The following is a 21,798-nucleotide window of genomic DNA, read 5'->3' on the forward strand; positions in this document are numbered from 1 at the left end:
TGCCAACCTTGCCTGGTCCAGCAGTTCTACTGAATAAACCTACCCCCTACCTGAAAAAAAAAAAAAAAAAAAAGTGCCTACCTGCAATCCGATAGTTAATGAAACTATCAATGTAGAGAAAAAGTAAAATAAGCCCATTTCAGTTATCCAAGTCAAAAAAATTACATCCCATTCTTCCTTGAAAGGTACTGAAAGGATATTCCACCATATAGGGAAGTAAACCATGAAAGCAGCAGCTATGGGATTCCAGATACAAAATAAAGGGCTCAGAAATCAACAGGATAAAGAGGAATGGAAATCCTAAAACAGAAGCTATGTCCCTGGTCTAGAGAACAGACAATGTAGGTCTCACAAGCTAAGTTGTATTCCTTCAAAATTCTTGTTTTGATGTTTTAACACCTAGCATTTGAGAATGTAACTGCCCTTGAATATAAAAACGTAAGAGTTTTAAGAGTTAAATAAATGAAAATGGTAACACAAGGGTTGGCCCTCATCCAATATGACTGAGGATGCAGGTCCCCAGTCAGTACAACATTTGTCTAGCATTGGAAGGCCCTGGATTCAATACTTCCATGTGCTAGTGTGTATACACACACACACACACACACACACACACACACACACACACACACACATACACACACACACACGTCAGCCATGTATAAGAGAAACTTTAGAAGAAACCAAAAACAATTTTAGCGGTCACTTTAATCTTCTTAGACTCTAGAAGTGTGAAAAATAAATGTTATTTAAGCCACGTAGTCCGTGTAACTCAGCTGTGGCAGCTCTAGTAAACTGATGTTGTACCAACAGATTAAAAGGCTCTAGAAATGAGATTTTATGTCATTAGAGATATAGGAGATAATCAGTGATAGACCCACAGGAAGAGGGGAAAACAAGATGAAGGGAAAAAAATGAGTGAAAAGGGGGATATTAGCAATGAAACACAACCATGATACACTATGACTCATAATGAATAGTATTTTACTTAGTAACACGAACTCCTAATACTGATTTTTAAAAAAGCTGGAAGACAACCATGGTATAGTGTACATTCATATCATGAATGAGCTAACTCCTAATCTACCGTAGTAGAAATCTGTCAGCAGATAGTACTACAAATTGACAAATCATGAGGTGGCATATGATTTACACAATGGAAATCAAATACCAGAAGGTAATACAAAAATACTTTGAGAAATGATAATCAGGGTTGAATTTTAAACTATCTATTTTAACTATATGTATATAATAAAAGCCTAAACATACTACTGACATTTTCCCCCAATCCCCGTTTTTGTGCTGGTCCTGGGCCTAAACTCAGGGCCTGGGGCACTATCCCTGGTTTTTCTTTTTCCTCAAGGCTAGTGCTCCACTACTTAAGCCCTGCCTTCCACAGGTGTCTTTAGAAAAAAAAAAAAGGTGGCTAACTGGAGATAAGCCTCACTGACTTTTCTGCCAGGCTGGTAGAAAATTCTCAGATCTCAGATTCCTGAGTAGCTAGGATTATAGACATGAGCTACCAGCACCTGGCTTAAACATCCTTTAAAAAAGGCAGTTGCTGGTTCCTTTCATCAGAGGCTTTCAACAACATGGTGTGAACACAAGCCAGAGAAGCAGTAAAGAAGTATGCAATATCAAATGGTAGGCTAGTTTGAAAACAAATCAAGTTGATAACTGAAATAAGGAGAAATAAAGTTAAGAAAAAACACTGACGGTAACAATATGACAACCCTCTCTGTTGGTAGCATCCTTAGAAGCTGCTTGTCAAAACATTCTTTACAAATGAGACTGGCTGCATCCCTATTTACCCCTGCTTTTTTTTTTTTGGTCTTACTCCAATTTCTTCCAATGTGACTGTCCATGATTCTAGGGAACAATTCTACAATAACAGGCTTATAGCCAGGAAGACATTTGCAACTCTGTTAAATATAGCAAGCAGAGAAAAACCCTAGGAGCCATTACTTAAACATACAGAAGCTTGCCTGAGCCAATCAGACACTGGCAAGAGGAATAGATAGGTTAAGAATACTTTCCTAAGGTCAGGTTCTTCATGTTGTTCATATAAAAGATAGGACAGGAAGTAACTGTGAAGTAGCACATATTCTATGGTACAAATTCTCAAAATCATAGGCTCAAAAAAATGAATTCAAGTTGCCCAAATGTTCACTAAAGTTTATTGTGTCATGATAAGAGACATTTCCTGAGCAAGCTCTATAGTTACAAATAATTAGCACCCTCCCAAGTAGTATACCTGTGTATACTAGAGAAAAAGCACCACTCCAGTGTGAAAGGCAACTGGAGAAAGATCCCAGAGGATTATGTTCAAAAGAGGAGCAACATCACCAACAGTATTCTCAGATATAAGAAGCAATTTATAGTTATATTCTGTTCTTCAAGTGACCTTTATAATCTGTAAAAGTTTTAAGTTTTCTGGATAGTTCTACCCTGTTGATGACATTTATCCTGACAGGTAAATTATAACTTAATTTACCCAGTATTCTGATTTATCAATTCAACACTCTCTTGCTCAACTGATAATCCCTAAAATTTTATCTATCCCTATGTTAGATGGCATATCTGGTAATTCAGTGAAAGAAGTTGATCAAATTCCAAAAGTGCCAAATTAAAAAATACCTAAAACAAAAATTAAATTAATTACAGGTAGTGATTAAATTCTAAAGAAATAATTGTCTCCAGGAAGATCTTAAGAGAAATTGTGAATAGTTGGGGGGAGGGGTGGTTGGGAGGAGGAGATACCCTTAATGACTATGTCAGTAATAGAACATGACAAACATTAAACATTTCTGTATTTATATCACAAGTCTAGAAGAAAATACGGGGGGGGGGGGGGGTGGGAACAATTAAAAAAATGATTTGCAAAAGAAATGTTAAATTATTCAGCTCAAAAATATTTCTTTTAGAAAAATTTAAAGTTAGAATGACAAAATTTGTTTAAACTGCTGTTTTTGTATCTATCAGAAAAGAGGTAAATACTAATATTTGAGCACAGAAGAGTAATAGATTTTTAAAAGTTGGCGGGAGGGAAATCTCATTTGACCTGGTTTTATTAAAAGCTGCTCTCTAGCCATCTTCATCCAGCGCGGGTGTCCAAGTAGATTGCCAGCACAGCTTAGTATCATTCGGTCCATCCCCAATAGGTTGGGCAGGATAGTCTCTGGTAATTGCTGGAAAACCACTTCTTATTCTGGGCTGGTTGACTGCTATTTGGCTTTACATTCCAAAAGTATCTTCGTTGTGAACAATCTTCTCCAGCAGGCCCAGGAGGAGGCATACGGACTTTCTGGTAAATGTTTTGATTTTGTGAAAATTTTCTTAAACAAAAAATAACAAACCATTATTAAAATTAGCAAAATATATAATCACCTTTACAAAATACATTGCTATTCTGGTTCTACTGTTTCCTATGCTTATGACCATCACAGATAAGTTACTTAAGCTTTCCATCTCTTCTTTATAAAAAGACAGCTAACCATATCTTCTTTCTTTAAAGGCGCTTAACCAAGCCAATGCATAGTAAATCTACAATGCCTTGACACAAAAAGAAAGATCAGTAAATATATATAACCATACAAAAATTTGGAAATTTGATAAAAATAAAACTTAAAAACCCCTCAATCCCATTTAGTCTAATAAAAAAACTGTTGAATCAGTATTAATCTTTTGATTATCATAGTGATCTATCACTTTCAATGGCTGATAAAATATATGTATATGATTACTTAGCTATATTCTCTATTGTTAAAAATACAACCTATTACCAGTTTCTCCCTTACCACAAATACTTTTGGGATTAACATGTCAGAATATACACAATTATCAGCAGAGCATCTTGCTCACTTACTGAGTGGGACACAATAGGGAGTTTGAGAAATGTACTGAATATAATGAATGAGTACAACATTTTCTGTATTTCAAAGGGTTTCCTTAGCCTCAGCAAGAAAGTATCAAGTATTTTTCCTTTTGCTAGTCCTGGGACTTGAACTCAGGGACTGGGTGCTGTCCCTGAGCCTCTTTGTGCCCAAGACTAATACTCTACCATTTGAGCTACAGTGCCACTTATGGCTTTTTCACTTTCCTGCCGGGGCTGGCTTCTAACCGTGATCCTCGATCTCAGCCTGCTGAGTAGCTAGAATTACAGGTGTGAGCCACTGGTGCCTGGCTAAAGTACAAGTATTTTTATGGCTAGTAAAATTGTGTTTCAAAAGGGTTATTCAAATTTTCAGTATCACTAGTAACAGCATTTTTTTGAAATGTTCATGTCTTTTGAAAATGTTATTATTACTATTTTTGCCAGTCAGCCTGAGTGCTGTCCCTGAGCTCCTTTTTTTTTTTTTGGGGGGGGGGGGGGGGGTTCCAGTCGTGGGGCCTGAACTCTGGGCCTGGGAGCTGTTCCTCAGCTCTTCATCTCAAGGCTAGCACTCTACCACTTGAGCCACAGCGCCACTTCTGTTTTTTTTCTTTTTGCTTATGTGGTGCTGAGGAATCGAACCCAGGGCTTCATGCATGCAAGGCAAGCGCTCCACCACTGAGCCACCTTCCCAGCCCTTGAGCAACTTCTGCTCAAGGCTAGTGCTCTATCACAGCACTACTTCTGGCTTTCTGGTGGTTAATTGGAGATAAGAGTCTTACAGACTTTCTTGCCTGGGCTGGCCTCAAACCATAATCCTCGAATCTTAGTTCCTGAGTAAATGGGATTACAGGCATGAGCCACTGGTGCCTAGCTATTAACAAATTTTTAAGTGTTCTATGCAGTAATCAGCAAGAACCCCTATCCAACTGACCTATGGGGAAATGGAAATTTAGAGAGATGAAGAATCTCACTGAAGATCACATATTGGGTGAATGACAGTATCAGGATCCAAATCTAGGTCTAGCCTGATAACTCACTGAACTAAGAACCAAGAACTGCTACTACATTGGACTAAGGCCAGGTGCGGTGGCTCATGCCTGAAATCTTAGCTACTCAGCAGAAACACAGTTTGAAGCTAGCCCAGACAAAAAGTTCATGAGATCTCATCTCAACCAACAAAAAGCTGGGCATAGGGGCACACACTTGTCATCTCAGCTATACAGGAAGCATAAACAGGAGGATAAGGTCCAAGCCAGACAGCAAAAATGTCAGATCTTTGAAAAATAACTAAAGCAAATAATAGAGTGACTGCCTGGAAAATCTAAATTTAGAGTCAAAGAACTCTATTTTGGTATTGTGATGGTTCATTTTAGAATTTCTATCTTGGTATTTGTAATGGTTCATTGTAGGTATAACTTGACTGGAGTAAAAAGAGCTACTAAAGCATTATTTCTAGGTATGTCTGTTGAGTGTGTTGCTAAAAAAAACAATAGTGTGTTAAACTGGTGGATTGAGTGGGGAAGATATACCCTCAATGTGGGTAGGTACCAATCAGTTGGCCAGCATTCCAACAGAACAAAAAAATAAGAAAAGGATAATTTGCTCTCATTCATCTGGGATACCTTTTTCCTGTTCTTGTCCATTAGAACTCCAGGTCTTTGGACTCAAACTTGTACCAACAGTGCCCCCTTTAACTCTTGTCCCTCATCCTAAGGTCTTCGACTTTTGATCTCTGAACTGAGATTACCAGGTTTTCTAGGCCTGAAGTTTTCTCCTGTGGACTGAACTGCACAACAGGCACCTTTGGGTCTCTAACTGGCCTGCTGTAGTACTTCTCAGTATTTGTAATTACATAAGCCAATACTACCAATAACACCTAACCAGCTTCCTCCTGTTGGTCTGTCTCTCTGAAAAATTCCGTAAAATTATTTGAATCAAACCAAGATTTTTCCCATTTCCTAAGTGAAACACTTCTGCGATTGATCTATTCAAATCCTTTGCAAACTGAGCAACAGTGGCTGAGGCTGAGATCTGAAGATCTCAGTTTGAAGTCAGGCAGACAAATCTGAGGTTTTAATTTCTAATTAATCACAAAAATTCCAGAGTAGAACTGTGGCTCAATTGGTACAATGCCAGTCTTGACCAAAAAAGTGAAAGTGCAAAGCCCTGGTACTGACACCAAAAACAAACATTTTTTGCAAAAGTTACTTTGGAGATTTTATTATTTCAGTTAATTTTCATCAGATCTTTAAATAACTACCTAATTTAATCCAAAAAACTATACTACAATTAGTGGAGCCTAGGAATGTAATGTTCTTTTTCTTTGTGTGGTGGGGAGAGCAGTACTAAGGATCAAACTCAGGGCTTTGTTTGCTAGGCAAGAACTCTACTACTTGGACTTAAGCTATACCAGACTTTTTTTTGCTATTAGTTTCTTTTTCATATAGGGTCTTGTGCTTTTGCCTAGACCAGCCTCACACTGCAATCATCCTATCTCTGCCTCTTGAGTAGTTGTTAAGGCCTGCGGGGGCACAGATCAGCAGTTGTGTTTGCCTACTGCTGTTTCCCCAGCACAGAAAGAAAGACAAAGAACAATTCTTTCTAGTATCCACATCAAATCCTCTGCTTCAACTAAGCTTAAGATTACTGAACATTTCTAAGTCCTTTCTGAATTGACTCTGAAAAGTCATATTCTCCATCCTCTATTTCACTTTCTAAAATAAAGCAGGATGGTTCTTCCTGGTACCATCACAGTATCAGTTGGATCATCATCATAATGTATTTTCACTAATGTACCGGGGTAAATTTTACTTCAGTTAATAGAAAAAGGGAAAGCAGAGGTACCGGAATGACTGCTGCACATTTGGGGTCTGGACATGAAAACGCCGAGGAGGTGCTGGAGGTGCTGCTGGGTAGCCATGGGTCCGATGAAAGTTGTACCTAGGTCCTTGGTTAACAGGCTTGTTAATGGTGTGGACTGGTTCCATGATATGCGCTGACTCTTCAACACCAACTGACCTACATGCACCAGAATTCCAATTCCTCGAAGAGAATAATTCTATATAGTATTACTGGTTTCCAAATTCACTAGGCAATTTAGTGACTATATATATTTGGCCTATGAAGATATCAAGCACTACCCCATCCCCCAATTCCTATGTATTTAGGTTTCTCCACAAGTGAACAAGCAAGTGAAATATGCAATTTAAATCATATAAAATCTCATTAAACACAAACTCCACACATAAAAGATGAGACTTACTTCCTGATAGGCCCATTTTGAAGATCTTCAATGTAGTTTTGTCTTTCTATGCAATGTCCTCTGCACCTATTGAATACTGAGGAGTTGGGAGTAAATGAACTGTTAGAAATAATCACACAAAAATTAACCTTTCCCAGAGAAAGCAAATCAAACTTGAAACTCATTGACTATTTAAGCTGTTAGACATCACTTTTTCAAGGTACATTCCTTTATAAAGGTTTGGCAAAGGACTACCTAACATTGTTTTATTTCTTTTCTTTTGGTGGTGGGGATCAAATCCAGAAGCTTTACCACTGAGTTACATCCCCAGCCCCAAGTTTCTTTTCTTGTCATTTCCTTGTGTGTGTGTGTGTGTGTGTGTATGTATATATGTTGTATATGTGTGTGTTTATGTGGATATGTGTGTCATATTTTCAAACCAATCATATACTTATCAAAATGAGAAATTCCTCTACATTTTCACCACTAGGTTTATAAAAAGGGAAAAATAGTGACAACCCTCATACTTACATTCAATTGCATCATCTGGCCTCATGCCTTCTACATCAATCAAATATCTACCAAAACAACATAATTTGGGTCACTTATTATACAAAAAGAAAAAAAAGATTTTTCAAAAAAGGTCCAACTTCACTTACAAATGGAGACATAAAAATCCTAAGAAAATATCAACATATCTAATCCAACAATTATTTAAAAATGATATGCCATGACCACAAAAAAGCCTGAATCCCAAGAATAAAAAGATGATTCAACGTTAGAAAAAAATATATTAAAAGTCTTACATTAATATAATAATTTAACTAATTAAGAAAATAGATGACCAGACTGGCAGAGGTTTAAAAGGTATCTGAAAAAATTCAAAATCAGAATACTTTGCACACTAAAGACAGAAGACTTCCTTACTATGACAGAGATTTAGAAGTAACCAACAACACACAAAACACAAACTGAGAAAAACATCAACAAATGTAAAAAATACTGTGTAATCAACTGTCTGGGCCAGAAAAAGGAGTCACCATCACCATCAGCCATTTTTCCTTACTTGCATCTTCAGCCTACCACCAACTCTTAACAATGATATTACTTAAATCTCTCTATAATATGATGACATCTTTCCACGAAAATGACCACCACATCTTGGTCTAAGCTATCACTATTACCAACTCCTACAAAAACTTCCTAATTTGATCCCTTACTTCTACCCCTGCAATGTGTTTTCCGCTATATAGTAAAATGATAGGATGAACATGCAATATGGCTATGTTCCACACAATCAACCCTAACGCAAAATATTGTTCTTAAAATCAAGAAAGAAGAGAGAGAAAACTAGAGAGAGAAACTTAAACTTATCTCTGCCTGGTTTAGGTCCCCAAACTTCCAGTCCATTTTAATGGCATACTTCCCCATGGCCCACTTCCTCCAACACCATACATGCTATTCTATTATGGGGTCTGTGCTGTTCTTATGTTCACAATTCTTTCCTGTGTCCCTACCCGCTTAGTACCAATACAATCTCCAACTTTATTTGTTCAAATTTCTTTATAGAAACCTCTAGCTTCTTTGATAAGGTTAAATTGGTCCCATGATAGGCTCTCATGGTGCCCTATCTCTCTCCTCCTTAGCACTGATCAGCTATAACCCTGTATGTATTTTATGATTCTTTCCTATCTGTCCTTCAGAAATATAGGTTGTGTCTCTTTACTAGTATTTAGTACAGTGCCTACATTGCTAGGTGCCCAATAAATATTTTCTGAATGAATAAACAGGTACCGTGTAGCAATAGCCATAAAATTTGTAAGAATGTATACTATTTGGTTCAGTTTGAATAAAATTATCTCTAGGACAATAGCATATGGTATTCAAAGCTGTTCATACAGGAAAGCTCACTACTTTAATGTTTTATATGTCAAAAACTTCTGATTCTATGTTCATTTGTAGGCAAAGGAATACACATCCTTTCATAGTAAAGTAATGCTTGCCACATTGTTATAAATAAACTGAATGCCTAGTATACTACCAACTACATATTATATATATTATAAACATTATATATATGCTTTTTGAAGTTAAAAAAGATAAATACAAACTTATTAATTTCTGGTCAGAGACCAGACTTTTCAACATTATATATTTCTATACTGAATACATGTTTTTCAACACTCTTATATTACCATTGCAATCAGACAAAAACAACTTACAGGCAATCTGCCTTTGGGGTTGAAAACTTACCTGCAGATCAGATAGCCAGTTCTGTTTAAGCCATGGGTGCAGTGGACACCAACAAGTTTGCCTATTAAACAAGAAAGTGAAGTAACTGAAATAGACACATCAAAAATAAGTGATACAATCTTCTGAGGAATTACATTTTACAAGTTACAACAATATCACTATGCTGAAGAAGAATGGGTTTTTTAGGAAACATGATTATGAAACACCACCACCAGAAAGCTAATACTTGATGTGTCTAGGTTATTCTGTATATCTTCAATCACACTTAATGACGTAAAACTACAGAAGGTCTTGTCAGGTATTAACAACTAAAACTCATTTGTCTTAATAAAGAATGTCCCTATCAACAATTAATTTAATCATAGAAAAATATGTGAAAAAATTGTGAGAAAAAAAATTTGCTTCTGAATGAAACAAAGCCAACTTCAATTTTTTTTCTTTCTTCTTTTTGCAATGTTAGGGACTGAAATGGGGCATCATGCATGCTAGGCAAGTATTCTTCCAATGAGCTATAAGATAGTCAGGTATTCACTTTCAATAACAATCAACTGTGTCCAAACTAGAAAGACAGCAGGGATATCTTAAATATAATAACAAAGCAGAAAGATCTTACATATAATGACAAAGATGCAATTCCACTGGCCCACAAACATTGTATTTTTTTCCTAGGAGATTGCTTCACACCTTACTTTTTCTTGTCTCTTTTAACGCTGAGATCTGAATTTTTTCTGCGTTGTTTGTGTGTGTGTGTGTGTGTGTGTGTGTGTGTGTGTGTGTGTGTGAGAGAGAGAGAGAGAGAGAGAGAGAGAGAGAGAGAGAGAGAGAGAGAGAGGGGGAGAGAGAGAGAGAGAGTGTGAGTGTACTGAGGCTTCAACTCAGAGCCTGGGTGCTTTCCCTGAACTCTTTTGATCAAGGCTAAGCACTCTACCACTTGAGCTACAGCTCCACTTCTGGCTTTGTTTTATTTTTGGTGGTTTGTTGATGATTTCAGCCAACCGTGTAGCTAGGATTACAGGTGTGAGCTACTGGCATCCAGCAATCCTGAAGTATTTAATCACTTCTCAACTGTTAATGAATATGAGACAAACATTTTAATTTTATTACATCTTCCATTCATACTTTTAAGCAATGAATGAGCTAATTCAGGCCATTATTTCTCACTAAAATTACTTTTCTAAGGAAGTTGTTTGTATGTGGTCAACAAAAGGAAAAGCACCTTACTTTATTACCACTATCTGATATTTATATCTTAATAACATTGAAGGTAATTGGCCTAATGTCAGAACTATTAAAAAAAACCAAAATGTTCCAACACCATAAAATGGACACCAAAGTTCAGATAAAGAAAAACTTACCATTGTCTTTATTTTCTTTCAAAAAACCATTAACAGCACATTTAAATTTAAAAATAGTGTTATCATCAGGTATCTGATGCCCAACTGTAAAGATTTTAAAATATGAAACAGATTCTGGCAAATCCTATAAAACAAAACAAAACAAAAAAAGTATTATTTGATTTGTGGTTAGAGGAGCTAGAATATACACCAATAAATTAAACTTAGTATGTCAGCAATTCCTATAAAAGAGCCAATTTTTTCCAAAGCCCCTTCAAATGGAAGTACCATTTAGTTTTCATTAATACTACAGGATAGTCAATAAGTACATGAAACACACACACACAGCAATTTATCTATGTGAATGAGTGCATGTACAGATTTATTCTTAACATTTTGTGTTTCAAGGGTTAGTATCTACACAAAGCAGCTATGATTTAATCTGAAGAACTCATGGGGTGGACAAAAGTAGATGTGAGTAAGATACAAAGGTGTTAAGTAAAAATTCTGTAACATGAGCTAAAATGGAAAATATTAACATGAATTTATAATGTTATTTTACATTACAAAAAAATACATAGTTTCTAGCTCTGTCCCCAAGAAAAAAATCTAGAAATCATGTCAGCTCAGTAGCCTCTACTGCTTGAATAGTAATCTCTAAGTGTCTCACTAACACCAATCAAAGCACCTTGTTAAAATCACCGATTCTATTTGGAGGAGGAAATGTTCAAGATGACCCTGCAATTTTTTCCATACAAATAGCTAGAAGAGTGACCAAAACAGTACGATTGTGTCATAAGCTAAAATAAGAAAGTTCCAACTATCTAGAAAGGCTCTTGAATTGTGCCTTACTGAGAAAAACTGAAATGGAATTCATACTGCTGAAAAGAAAAATCAGTTAATTAAATAAAATCAAAATAACTATTAAAAGATATTAGGGAACCAATTATTATTTTGAAGACTTAAGAATCATGCCTGTATTCCTGGACAACCTAATGGGGTGAAACTTCTTTAATAAATGAAATAAAAATGATAAAATTCACCTTTTTAAATCTGGCATGGTGATGCACACCTGTAATCTCAGTACTTGGGAGGCCAAGGCAGGAGGAACTTGAATTCAAGGCCAGTCTGAGCTACACATCAAGACCCTGTCACAAAATAGGAAAAAAAAAAAAAAAGAAAAAAAGAAAAATAAAAAGAAAGAAAAAAGAAGAAAAATAAAGAAAAAAATCACTTTTTGGAAGTCATGAATGACTGCTAATATCACAGGAAGAGATATTATAAGCCCTCTGATGAACACATCATCACTTTTGAAATTGTATTGATTGCATGTATCAGCATACAGCCTCAGGATGCTAAGTCAGGAGAAACACATGGGCTTAGCAGTTTAAGACCAGCCTAACCAGCACTGAGAGAACACATCTCAAAATGTAAATATGCTAGGCATCTTGGTGCAAGGCTGCAATCCTAACTACTTGGGAGGCAGATAGGAAGATTTGGGTTTGAAGCTAGCTGGGGAAAAAAAAGTCCCTACTTTAAAAAATAAGCTGGGTTTGGGGATACATGCCTATAACCCTAGCTACTCAGGAGGCAGAGGTAGGAGGATCTCAGTCTGAGGTAAAATAAAAAAACTCCCACAAAAACATACAAAAAGTGGTAGAGCACTTGTTTAGCTACTTGAGTGTATCAAGTATGGAGACCTGAGTTCAAACCCCATTACTGACAAACATATGTATGCACACATACACATCCTGTAAGAAACGATAATTGAGCCTGAATCTAATCAAGCTAGCCCAACTACCAATCTGCAGAAGTAAAAGGACTGAAAAAATATATTCACACATGAAGATGCATTATTAAAATCTAGATAGTACAAACAGTACATGATTTCTTAAAAACATGAAATTTAAGGGAAGAAGAGACACAAAGGGGAACCTACAGATTAAAAGAGACTTAAAATTGACATTTTTTTGAGATATTTAAAAGACAAACTTTAAACTATTTTGTATTCTTATTATAAAGGTGATGTATAGGGGGTTACGGTTACCTAAGCCAGGTAAAGAGTCCATTTGTTTTTGGACAAGGTCAGTCCTTTCCTTGCTCTCTCCGTTTTTCCCTCTCATCCCCACTCACAAGTTGTGTAATTCATTTTCAACATATTGTCTAGTGAGTACCACTGAATTTTTGTGATATTTAAAAGACAATTGCAAATTGAGTACTGACTGGATACCTGATATTTAAAAAACTGGGGAAAAAAAAGGGGAATAAGTACTATATCTTAAATATACATAGCAAAGATGTAGAGATGAAATTATATGGTATCTGAGGTCTGCTTTAAAATAATACAGAATTAGTTGAAATAGGGATACAGACGAAACACAATAGCCATTAGGTGATATTAAAACTAAATGAATTAGTGTGCAGAAAGCACCTATAACATCATGTCAATTTCTGTATATATATATATATATATATATATATATATATATATATATATATATATAAGATTTATGATAATAACCTAAAAACAAGATGATAGAAATAGGAGTGTGTTATTTCTTGTAAGATTAAACAAAACATGGTAATATGGACACTGGAATATTGAGTCATAAGAAAGAGTAAGATTCTGATCATGCTACACAATGAACCTTGAGAAAACATGATTAATGAAATAAGCCAGGCAGAGAAGGAAAATATTACATGATCTACTTGTATAAGGCATCTAAAACAGGCATATTCAGTTAGAAAGTATAGTAGGAAGTTTCTATGAGTTAGGGGGTAGAGGAGGGAGTGAGTTATTGTTGATGGTTAGTTTTTGTTGAAGATGATGAGTACAGACAGTGGTAATGGTGACTAAACATCAAATATAGTTCAATTTTTGTCTTTAATCTCTGCTGTTTTTTATTCTTTTTCTTTTCTTTTTTTGAGGAGCTGAGGACCAAACTCAGGGCCTTGCACTTCACTGAGCTAAATCCCCAACCCCTAATTTTTTAAATGTGAAATATGACCTTACTAGACCAAACTGGCCTAAAAGTCATAATCTTCCTTTTCGGCCTTACTGAGTGCTAAGATTACAGGCATTCATCTTCATACACAGCCTCCAACAGTATCTGGGGACAATTACAACACATGCAACTGCTGGGTACCAGTGGCTCATGCTTGTAATTCTAGCTACTCAGGAGGCTGAGCTCTGAGGATCATGGTCCAAAGCCAGCCTAGGCAGGAAAGGCTGTGACACTTATTTCCAACTAACCAGCAAAAAGGTAGAAGTGCAGCTGTGGTTCAAATGGTAGAGTGCCAGCCTTGAGCAAAAAAGCTCAGGGGGGTCTGGGAAGATGGCTCAGTGGTAGAGCGCTTGCCTTGCATGCCTGAGGCCTTGGGTTAGATTCCTCAGCACCACATAAGCATAAAGAAAAGCCGGAAGTGGTGCTGTGGCTCAAGTGGTAGAGCGCTAGCCTTGAGTTGAAGAGCTGAGGGACAGCGCTCAGGCCCAGAGTTCAGGCCCCACGACCGGACCGCCCCCCCAAATAAAAAGCACAGGGACAGCATATAGGCCCCAAGCTCAAGCCCCAGGACCATCACAAAAACAAAACAACAAAAATACGTATATTTGTTTTCAAATTATCAATACCCATGAAAGAAGGTCAGGCTTTATTTACATCAGCACAAGATAAAAATGACTTAGTTACTGTGAATTATTTTAGTATCAAAATGAAGAAAATTCTTCATTAAAGGTTCTTTTACCTCTGGTTTATAATATCGCCGAGTATATGTTAAATCAATAATCAAGCCAAGCTCTTCATTTTGTTCCTGGATTTTGTTAAACAGATCCAAAGGGGAAAAGTATTCTTCTGGAGCAAGATTCACTTCAAACTTCTATCAGAAAATGAAATAAGAGAAGGTAAATGTGTGTTTAACATCCCCTATGATATTATGTATTTCTTTAAACCCAAGGCTGCTAACTGACTGAGATACAATGAGATTCAAAGTTAACTTCTCATTCTTCTGGAAGCTGTATTTCAAATTTCTTTGCCAGTAATCAAAATGAAGAGGAAAAGCTCACTTGATATATTCATTTCTGTGTCTGTGTCCCCCCCTCCCCCTCCTGATTTGGAAATGTCTTGGTCAACATTAATTTAGGGAAAAAAGTGTCCTATTTATCTAAACTTCAGAACCTACCTCTATTTCACAAATACAAACATAAAAGGGATTTGTTTTTGTTTTTATCTTTATTGAAAAGGTGATGGGGGTATGGTGTTACAGTTATATAAGTAATGAGCACATTTGTTTTTAAACACTGTCCCCCATCTGGGCTTTGTTTTTTTATGTATAATAACTTTTCCAGACAATAATCACTTTATAAACAAAGTGGAGAACATATTTCTTTGTCTTATAGCGTAGTCATAATCACACATTTCCATACTAAAATACTACTTTATTATATATTTATACTATATTGACTTTTCTTCTTTAAAATTATGTTCTGTTTATTTGTGAATTTCACTTTAGGAAGGCTGAGACATTACTAAGTATTTGGCACATAGAGGGAAATGGAGTAAGACAGGGTCAAGAATCAGTGTTCTACATGATGAATTCACATTTTTGAAACAATACTGAATTTTTTCTTACCTTTTGCAAAGGTACTTTGAAAGCAATAAAACGAGTCCCAGGCATCCGACATCCAACTGGTAAATAGTCTTTCCACCTATTATATACCATCATATTAGCCAAATAGCATGTTAATCATGACTCCTTCCACAGAACATAGACTCCTTGAAACTGTGAAACAACCCACACAATCCACCTTTGCATTTTTTCCACTCAGTCAACTCCTCCTAGTAATAACCTATTCTTTCTTTGTTCTTGTTTCCCTATTTGGAATACAAATATAATTCAACAAAACAGTGAAAAGGGCCTTACAAATCAGGGTATCTAAAATCAGGGGTTTTGAATGAAAACTTCTGTATCCCTGATTAAACCTAGCCCAGTATCTGATGTTAACGTGTAATCAATGCAGTATATTAAAATAGTTTAAACTCGTTCTCCCCTTTCCCCAGGTTTTTAGTCTTCATACAACTGATACTATCCGACTCAATCAGTAGAAAGCTTGAAGTTCATATATAAAGAGAGTTGAAATCTGACAGAAAGGGACTGTGGACTTCTCTAGATAATGCTAGGAGTTAAGGCGAAGAGTAGTTAGACTTTACTAAGGCCATTCCATGTATTTAAAGCATAGAAACTGTGGGCAACAGCCACAAAAGTTGAGGCTGGGGAAGAAGAGAGACTCCCAGACTATGGACACAGGCCATGAGAAGAAGCTTCTTTTCATTCTCAAAGCAATGTTTCACGGTAAAGTTCATAAGTCATCTTTTAATTCCAACCCAATTTTAATTTTAAATAATTACCAATATAAAAAAATTCTTGTGGGCTGGGAAGGTGGCTCAGTGGTAGAGCGCTTGCCTTGCATGCTCGAGGCTCTGGGTTCGATTCCTCAGCACCACATAAGCAAAAAGAAAAAAGCCGGAAGTGGCGCTGTGGCTCAAGTGGTAGAGCGCTAGCCTTGAGCTGAAGAGCTGAGGGACAGCATCTAGGCCCAGAGTTCAGGCCCCATGACCGGACCCCCCACCCCCCAAAAAAAACTTCTTGTGAGAAATGGATTCGAAAGGCAGAATATACATACATGACCACTGTTAGTATACAACTGCAACAGATCTGCATTAGGATGCTGCAGGAGAACCGAAAGAAGACTCAAAAGCGACTTAGAAGATAAAATGAAGAGGACTGAAGTATGAGAAGGGGGAGAGGATCGCTTCAGAAGTACAAGGATTCACTGTAAAGTCTCAAAAGCAAAGTCTCTTAAGTGACTCCTGGAAACAATGCCAAACCAACTTTCCATGGACTATCCCAGGCCGGAACTGGGAACTCATTTCAAACTTAAGACCGATGGCTCGCATTATCTGTGCCAAAATAACGTAAACTTGGAGAAAGGGGGCTGGGGGAGAGGGGCCACTTTGGTAATTAAGTAGTGTCCCTGTGCTAACAGTTCCGCCTCCAAGCAGTCCTTCTGCATTTTACCCACAGGACCAAGGGAAGAGCCTATCTTCCTTTAAGAGACGGAGACAGAGATCGCCTAACACCAAGGGCACTCTTGATCCCAGCTGCTGCGACAGGGCCGGCCGGAAAGCGGGGCGGCCGGGAGGGGCGCGCGGGGCCGGGAGGGGCGCGCGGGGCCGGGAGGGGCGCGCGGGGCCGGGAGGGGCGCGCGGGGCCGGGAGGGGCGCGCGGGGCCGGGAGGGGCGCGGGGCCGGGAGGGGGGCGCGGGGCCGGGAGGGGCGCGCGGGGCCGGCAGCGCCGCGGGGCCGGGAGGGGCGCGCGGGGCCGGCAGCGCCGTGGGGCCGGGCCGGGCCGGGCCCGGCCGGGGCGCAGACGCCGCTCCCAGCGCGGCCCGGCAGGAAAGCGCGTTACCTTTCCGGGACTTGGTTTCCGCCCTTCTTCTGGGCTGGGGGACGACCTGAAAAGTCGCGTCCCCGACCCCAGCCACCGCGGGCGTGATGACACGTGTTCATGTGGCCACCAAGCTGCCTCCCGCCCAGTGCCAAGCGGACCAAAGCCGTGCTGGCGGCGACCTCCGCGACACAACGAGAAGCTGGAGGTCGAGAAGCTGAATACAAAGAACCCGGAAAGCCGCTCCCGCTAGTGCGCATGCGCCGTCGCCCGGCGTATGACGACAGCAGGTCGGCTTCCGGAGACCCTAAATTTATAGGAAACTGGACTTTGGGAACTACTGCGCCCTCTTTAGCTAGAGGCCGGAAGTGCATGTCTAGGGCGTTTCGTTTTTGTTTTTGTTTTTGTATCTAGGAGTTTGTGCATGCACCTTTCACAACTCAGATTGCATGACAACGAACAAGTGCCACTGATCCCCGGCTCCTTGTTTTTCATTGCTCCCAAAATGTATATATCTAACATGTTACATATTATAATATATGCTATGTTATAGAAATAATATAGAAAACATTGGGCTGGGAAGGTGGCTCAGTGGTAGAGCGCTTGCCTTGCATGCATGAGGCCCTGGGGTTCGATTCCTCAGCACCACATAAGCAGAAGAAAAAAAAGCCGGAAGTGGCACTGGCTCAAGTGGTAGAGTGCTAGCCTTGAGCTGAAGAGCTGAGGGACAGCACCCAGGCCCAGAGTTCAGGTTCCACGACTGGACCCCCTCCCCCCCCCCAAGAAATAATATATAAAACATATACATGCTATATGATTGTATTTTTATATAATGTATATGTAATATATTGTATATGTAAATACATATATTTAATATTTACTTTTTTTGGTCTGGGGAGGGAAACGTTACTGGGCTTGAACTTAGAGTCTGAGGATGTCCCTCAGCTTCCCCCTTTAGCCCTGAGCTTTGGCTCAAGGCTGGTGCTCTATCACTTAAGCCACATATAGCTCCACTTATGGCCTTTTGCTGGCTAAATATTATCTCAGTAGTCCTGTCTGAGCTGTCCTGGATGCACGATCCTCAGGTCTCAACCTCCTGAACTAGGATTTACAGATATGAGCCACTGGCATCCGACTAAATATTTTCAATATATGTTTATCCAGTTTTAACACTAAAGCATCATATTCATACACTATTCTAGAATAATGATGTTTCTCAGTATAAATATATACTTATTTATATGAAGAGATGTAGATAAGGAGATAACATTCTATATAATGGCCACAGGGCATTCATTGATTATAAGTGACACAAGGAAAGTACCACAATTTATTCAACTAGTGCTATACTGTTTATCTAGCTGTTTTCAAGGTTCTTTTTTTTTTGCTTTGGTTTTGGTCTTTTCTAACATGCAGCGCTGGGTGTAAATATCTGTATGAATATATACAATAGTATCTAAGTTCCTGGAAGTGGAATTGGAGGAATGATATATGGGCTTAAAGTTTTTGAAAAAATACGAATTACTCCTTAAAAATGTATCATATCCACTCACATTTATAGTCCAAATCTTAGCAGGCTCCTATCATGTGACAGGTGATAGGGAAACGTGGACAACATGCATTTTTTGCATTAAAAATACTCCCCCAAATGAGAGAAATAAAAATGGAGCCCAAGCCCAAGATTTCCACAAGGTATTAGGTATAGTTTTCCATATATTAGGGAAACTGAATTCTGTTACAAGTGAAAGAGTAAAGGCTATCATGTCTGGAGATAGAAGAGTACATTAAATTAGAGCTAAAACTTGAGATAATGATGATAGTAAAATTCTTAAAGTAATTTTTGTTAGTTTTTAATTCTGTGTGTGTGCATGTGTGAGTAGGTGCACATACGTGTATGCGTGTGCTGGTTCTGGGGTTTGAGCTCAGAACCTCTTACTCTTGCTTGGCTTTATCACTCAAGGCTGGCTGGCACGCTACCATTTGAGCCACACCACCATTTGAGCCACACCCCCACTTCCGGATTTTTGCTGATTGATTAGAGGTCTCACAGACTTTTAGGCCTGGGTTGGCTTCAAACCACAATCCTCAGATCTCATGGTCCTGTGGCTAGATTCTATCTTCTGATTCTATCTTCTATCATGCTCATTGTGAGTAATCTTCACAAAAATTTTACAACTAGATAAACATAGAAAAATCAGAATTATTAAAGAAATTAATGAACAAATAGATAAAAAAAGACCAGTACCTTTAACATTTTAAAGACAATTATATTTCAACCAATCTTAAATCTATAGATATTTACAATTCTGAAAATTTTTCCTATAATTGAAAATAGGTCAATATTAGTAGATTGGTAATTAGAAAAAAAGATAAAGATAAAAAAAGATAACAGTTTCACAACTTACAATTAGGGACATTCAAAGCTTCACATTAAATTATTTCAAGAAATAATCTTTTGCAACTTGTGAAAGTATTTGGGTCTGGAATGTCCTTAAATGCGCCCATGTGTTAAAGGCTCAGTTTCTGGCTTGGTGTTATTGGGAGTGGTGGAATCTTCAGGAGGTGGAGCCTAGTTGGAGGTCTTCTGGTCATTGGTTGCATTTCCTTGTTAGGAACAAGGGAACCTAGCCCTTGCTCTTCCCTCTCTCTTCCTCTCTCTTTTGTGCAGCCCATGAGGTAAGTTGCTTGCTTCACCACACATTCCTTAACATGATGTACTTCCTTGTCACAGGCTCAAAGAAATGGATCCAACTAAATATGGACTGAAATTTCCAATACTATCAGCCAAAATAATTTTTTTTCTAATCCATACTGGTGGCTGCTGATATAGGATTTTGCTTCAAAGCCAGCCTGAGCAGACCAATCCCTAACACTGTTATCACCAATCAATCAGTCCAAAAGCCAGATGTGGAAATTTGGTTGGTGTTGTAGAGCTCTAGTCCTGATCAAAAAAGCTTATCAAGAGCAAGAGATCCTGAGTTCAAGCCTTAGTATTTGTTAAATAAATAATAAACATTTTCAATTATAAGTTGACTGTCTCTAGGGTTTGTACAGTAACAGATAGCTGACTCACAGCCTACACATCTTTGAATCTTACATTCTTTCCTTTAGTGATAGACTTCCATAGAACAACTAGGAATTCATCTGGTATTATTAACTTTGAATTACATATTATTATTATGTATGTACTCTCCCTGAAGTATGAAACTGAGCTAAAATGGAAATGGATGCTTGAAAAATTTGTGCATTTTAAGGCACATTTCTACATTGTTAAATTCTGTACAAACAAGCTTCTCAAACAAGCTTCACTCAGCCCAGAGTTATTTAAAGAATTCATATCTCAAAGTAATTGGAAGCAGTATTGGAAAAGACAAAGAATTTTATCTTTGAAAGGCATCCCTATGTTTTCTGTTGGTATTGTGTATGGTGAGTGAGTACACTAGCACTAAAACAGTTCTTAGCTAGATTTCTTACAGCAAGCCAGCCAAATACTCATTTAAGACATTAACAACTCAGCCTCTCTCACTTTTCTACATCCCCAAAGAAGTTACTGAGAACCAAGAAAAGAAGTCACAAAAGACTAACTGGAGGATGGAAAGAAAAGACAAACCAGATTGAGCTGGCTGGCTGGCTACAAAATGTGTTCCTTACCCTTGGGTGCACAGAATAACTTGCCTTTGTTTTCAACAAAACCTAAGTTTGATCACTGTGCTACAAAAAAACCACTCTAAGAAAAACATGCAATTGGAACCAGAGATGTTGCTCAAGTGGCAGAAGCCAACTCTGAGCAGAAAAGGCAAGGCAACAGCAAGAGGATCTGAGTTCAAGTCTCAATATTGAACCTCTCTCTAAATAGATTTGCCAGGTGCTGATGGCTCAGACTTATAATTCTAGCTAAGCAGAAGGCTAAGATCTCAGGATTGAAGTTCAAAGCCAGTCCAGCAGGAAAGTCTATGTCACTCCTATCTCCAATTAACAATCCCCCCGCCAAAAAAAAATTGGACAGGAAGCTTAGCCTTGAGCAAAAAAGCTAAGGAACAAGCCTTAATATTGGAAAACTTTGTAAAACATCTTAACTGGGTTGAAATTCTTGAAAATATGACAAGGAAAGCTGGGTAGATGAAAGAGAAACTTTGAAAGCAGTCTATAGTCTATAATTAATCAATAACATACATGAGACATTTGACATAAAACAAAATGAAAAATCATACTTATTTATTCTTAATTATCTTTAAGTTGTTGTACAAAGGAGTTACCATTCAATACTTCAGTTTATGAATACAATGCATCTTGATGTTACCCCTTTCAGCAGTCTTCCCCATCACTCCCAGCCTTACCCCTTCCCTTAATTTTCTAAATTTCATAGAATATGCATTAACTTATATTACTGTATTCTCCCCCACTACCTCTCTTCATTTGTCTATGCCCTCTTCTTTTTTCTTCTTTTGGACCATTTTAATTTATTAAGAAAAATGATTAATGAACAATAATTAAATGTCACTAAAATGAATCAGAGATGATTTTTCCGCAATCTTGGCAATATCAATTATACATATTTGAGGAAACTGAAATTCAAAAGCATTGTGGTTTGTCCAGGTAAACACAGTAGATAACAGAATTCTTTTCTTCTGGAGTGATCAAAAATACCCAAT

General features: G+C 37.9%; 2 protein-coding genes across 2 annotated transcripts in view; one reads left to right on the plus strand and one right to left on the minus strand.

Annotated features, from left to right (window-relative positions):
- Positions 1 to 3,040: 3,040 nt before the first annotated feature.
- On the minus strand, positions 3,041 to 17,369 carry Dusp11 (dual specificity phosphatase 11). The gene is made up of 9 exons (XM_042699763.1): positions 17,168 to 17,369; positions 15,332 to 15,407; positions 14,447 to 14,578; positions 10,724 to 10,847; positions 9,369 to 9,429; positions 7,647 to 7,693; positions 7,137 to 7,212; positions 6,719 to 6,916; positions 3,041 to 3,335 (listed from the first exon to the last, which is right to left on the minus strand). Exons 1-9 carry the CDS (start codon positions 17,266 to 17,268, stop codon positions 3,140 to 3,142), a joined length of 1,011 nt encoding a protein of 336 aa, XP_042555697.1. The 5' UTR covers positions 17,269 to 17,369; the 3' UTR covers positions 3,041 to 3,139.
- Positions 17,267 to 21,798, plus strand: part of LOC122125154 (uncharacterized protein C2orf78-like) — a 43,579-nt gene continuing 39,047 nt past the window's right edge. The window contains 1 exon segment of the mRNA XM_042699721.1: positions 17,267 to 17,436. Coding sequence (XP_042555655.1) covers positions 17,267 to 17,436 — 170 coding nt within the window.

Source organism: Dipodomys spectabilis, unplaced genomic scaffold (genome assembly GCF_019054845.1).
Source record: "Dipodomys spectabilis isolate Male_0828 unplaced genomic scaffold, ASM1905484v1 ptg000262l, whole genome shotgun sequence".
Classification (NCBI taxonomy): Eukaryota; Metazoa; Chordata; class Mammalia; order Rodentia; family Heteromyidae; genus Dipodomys; species Dipodomys spectabilis.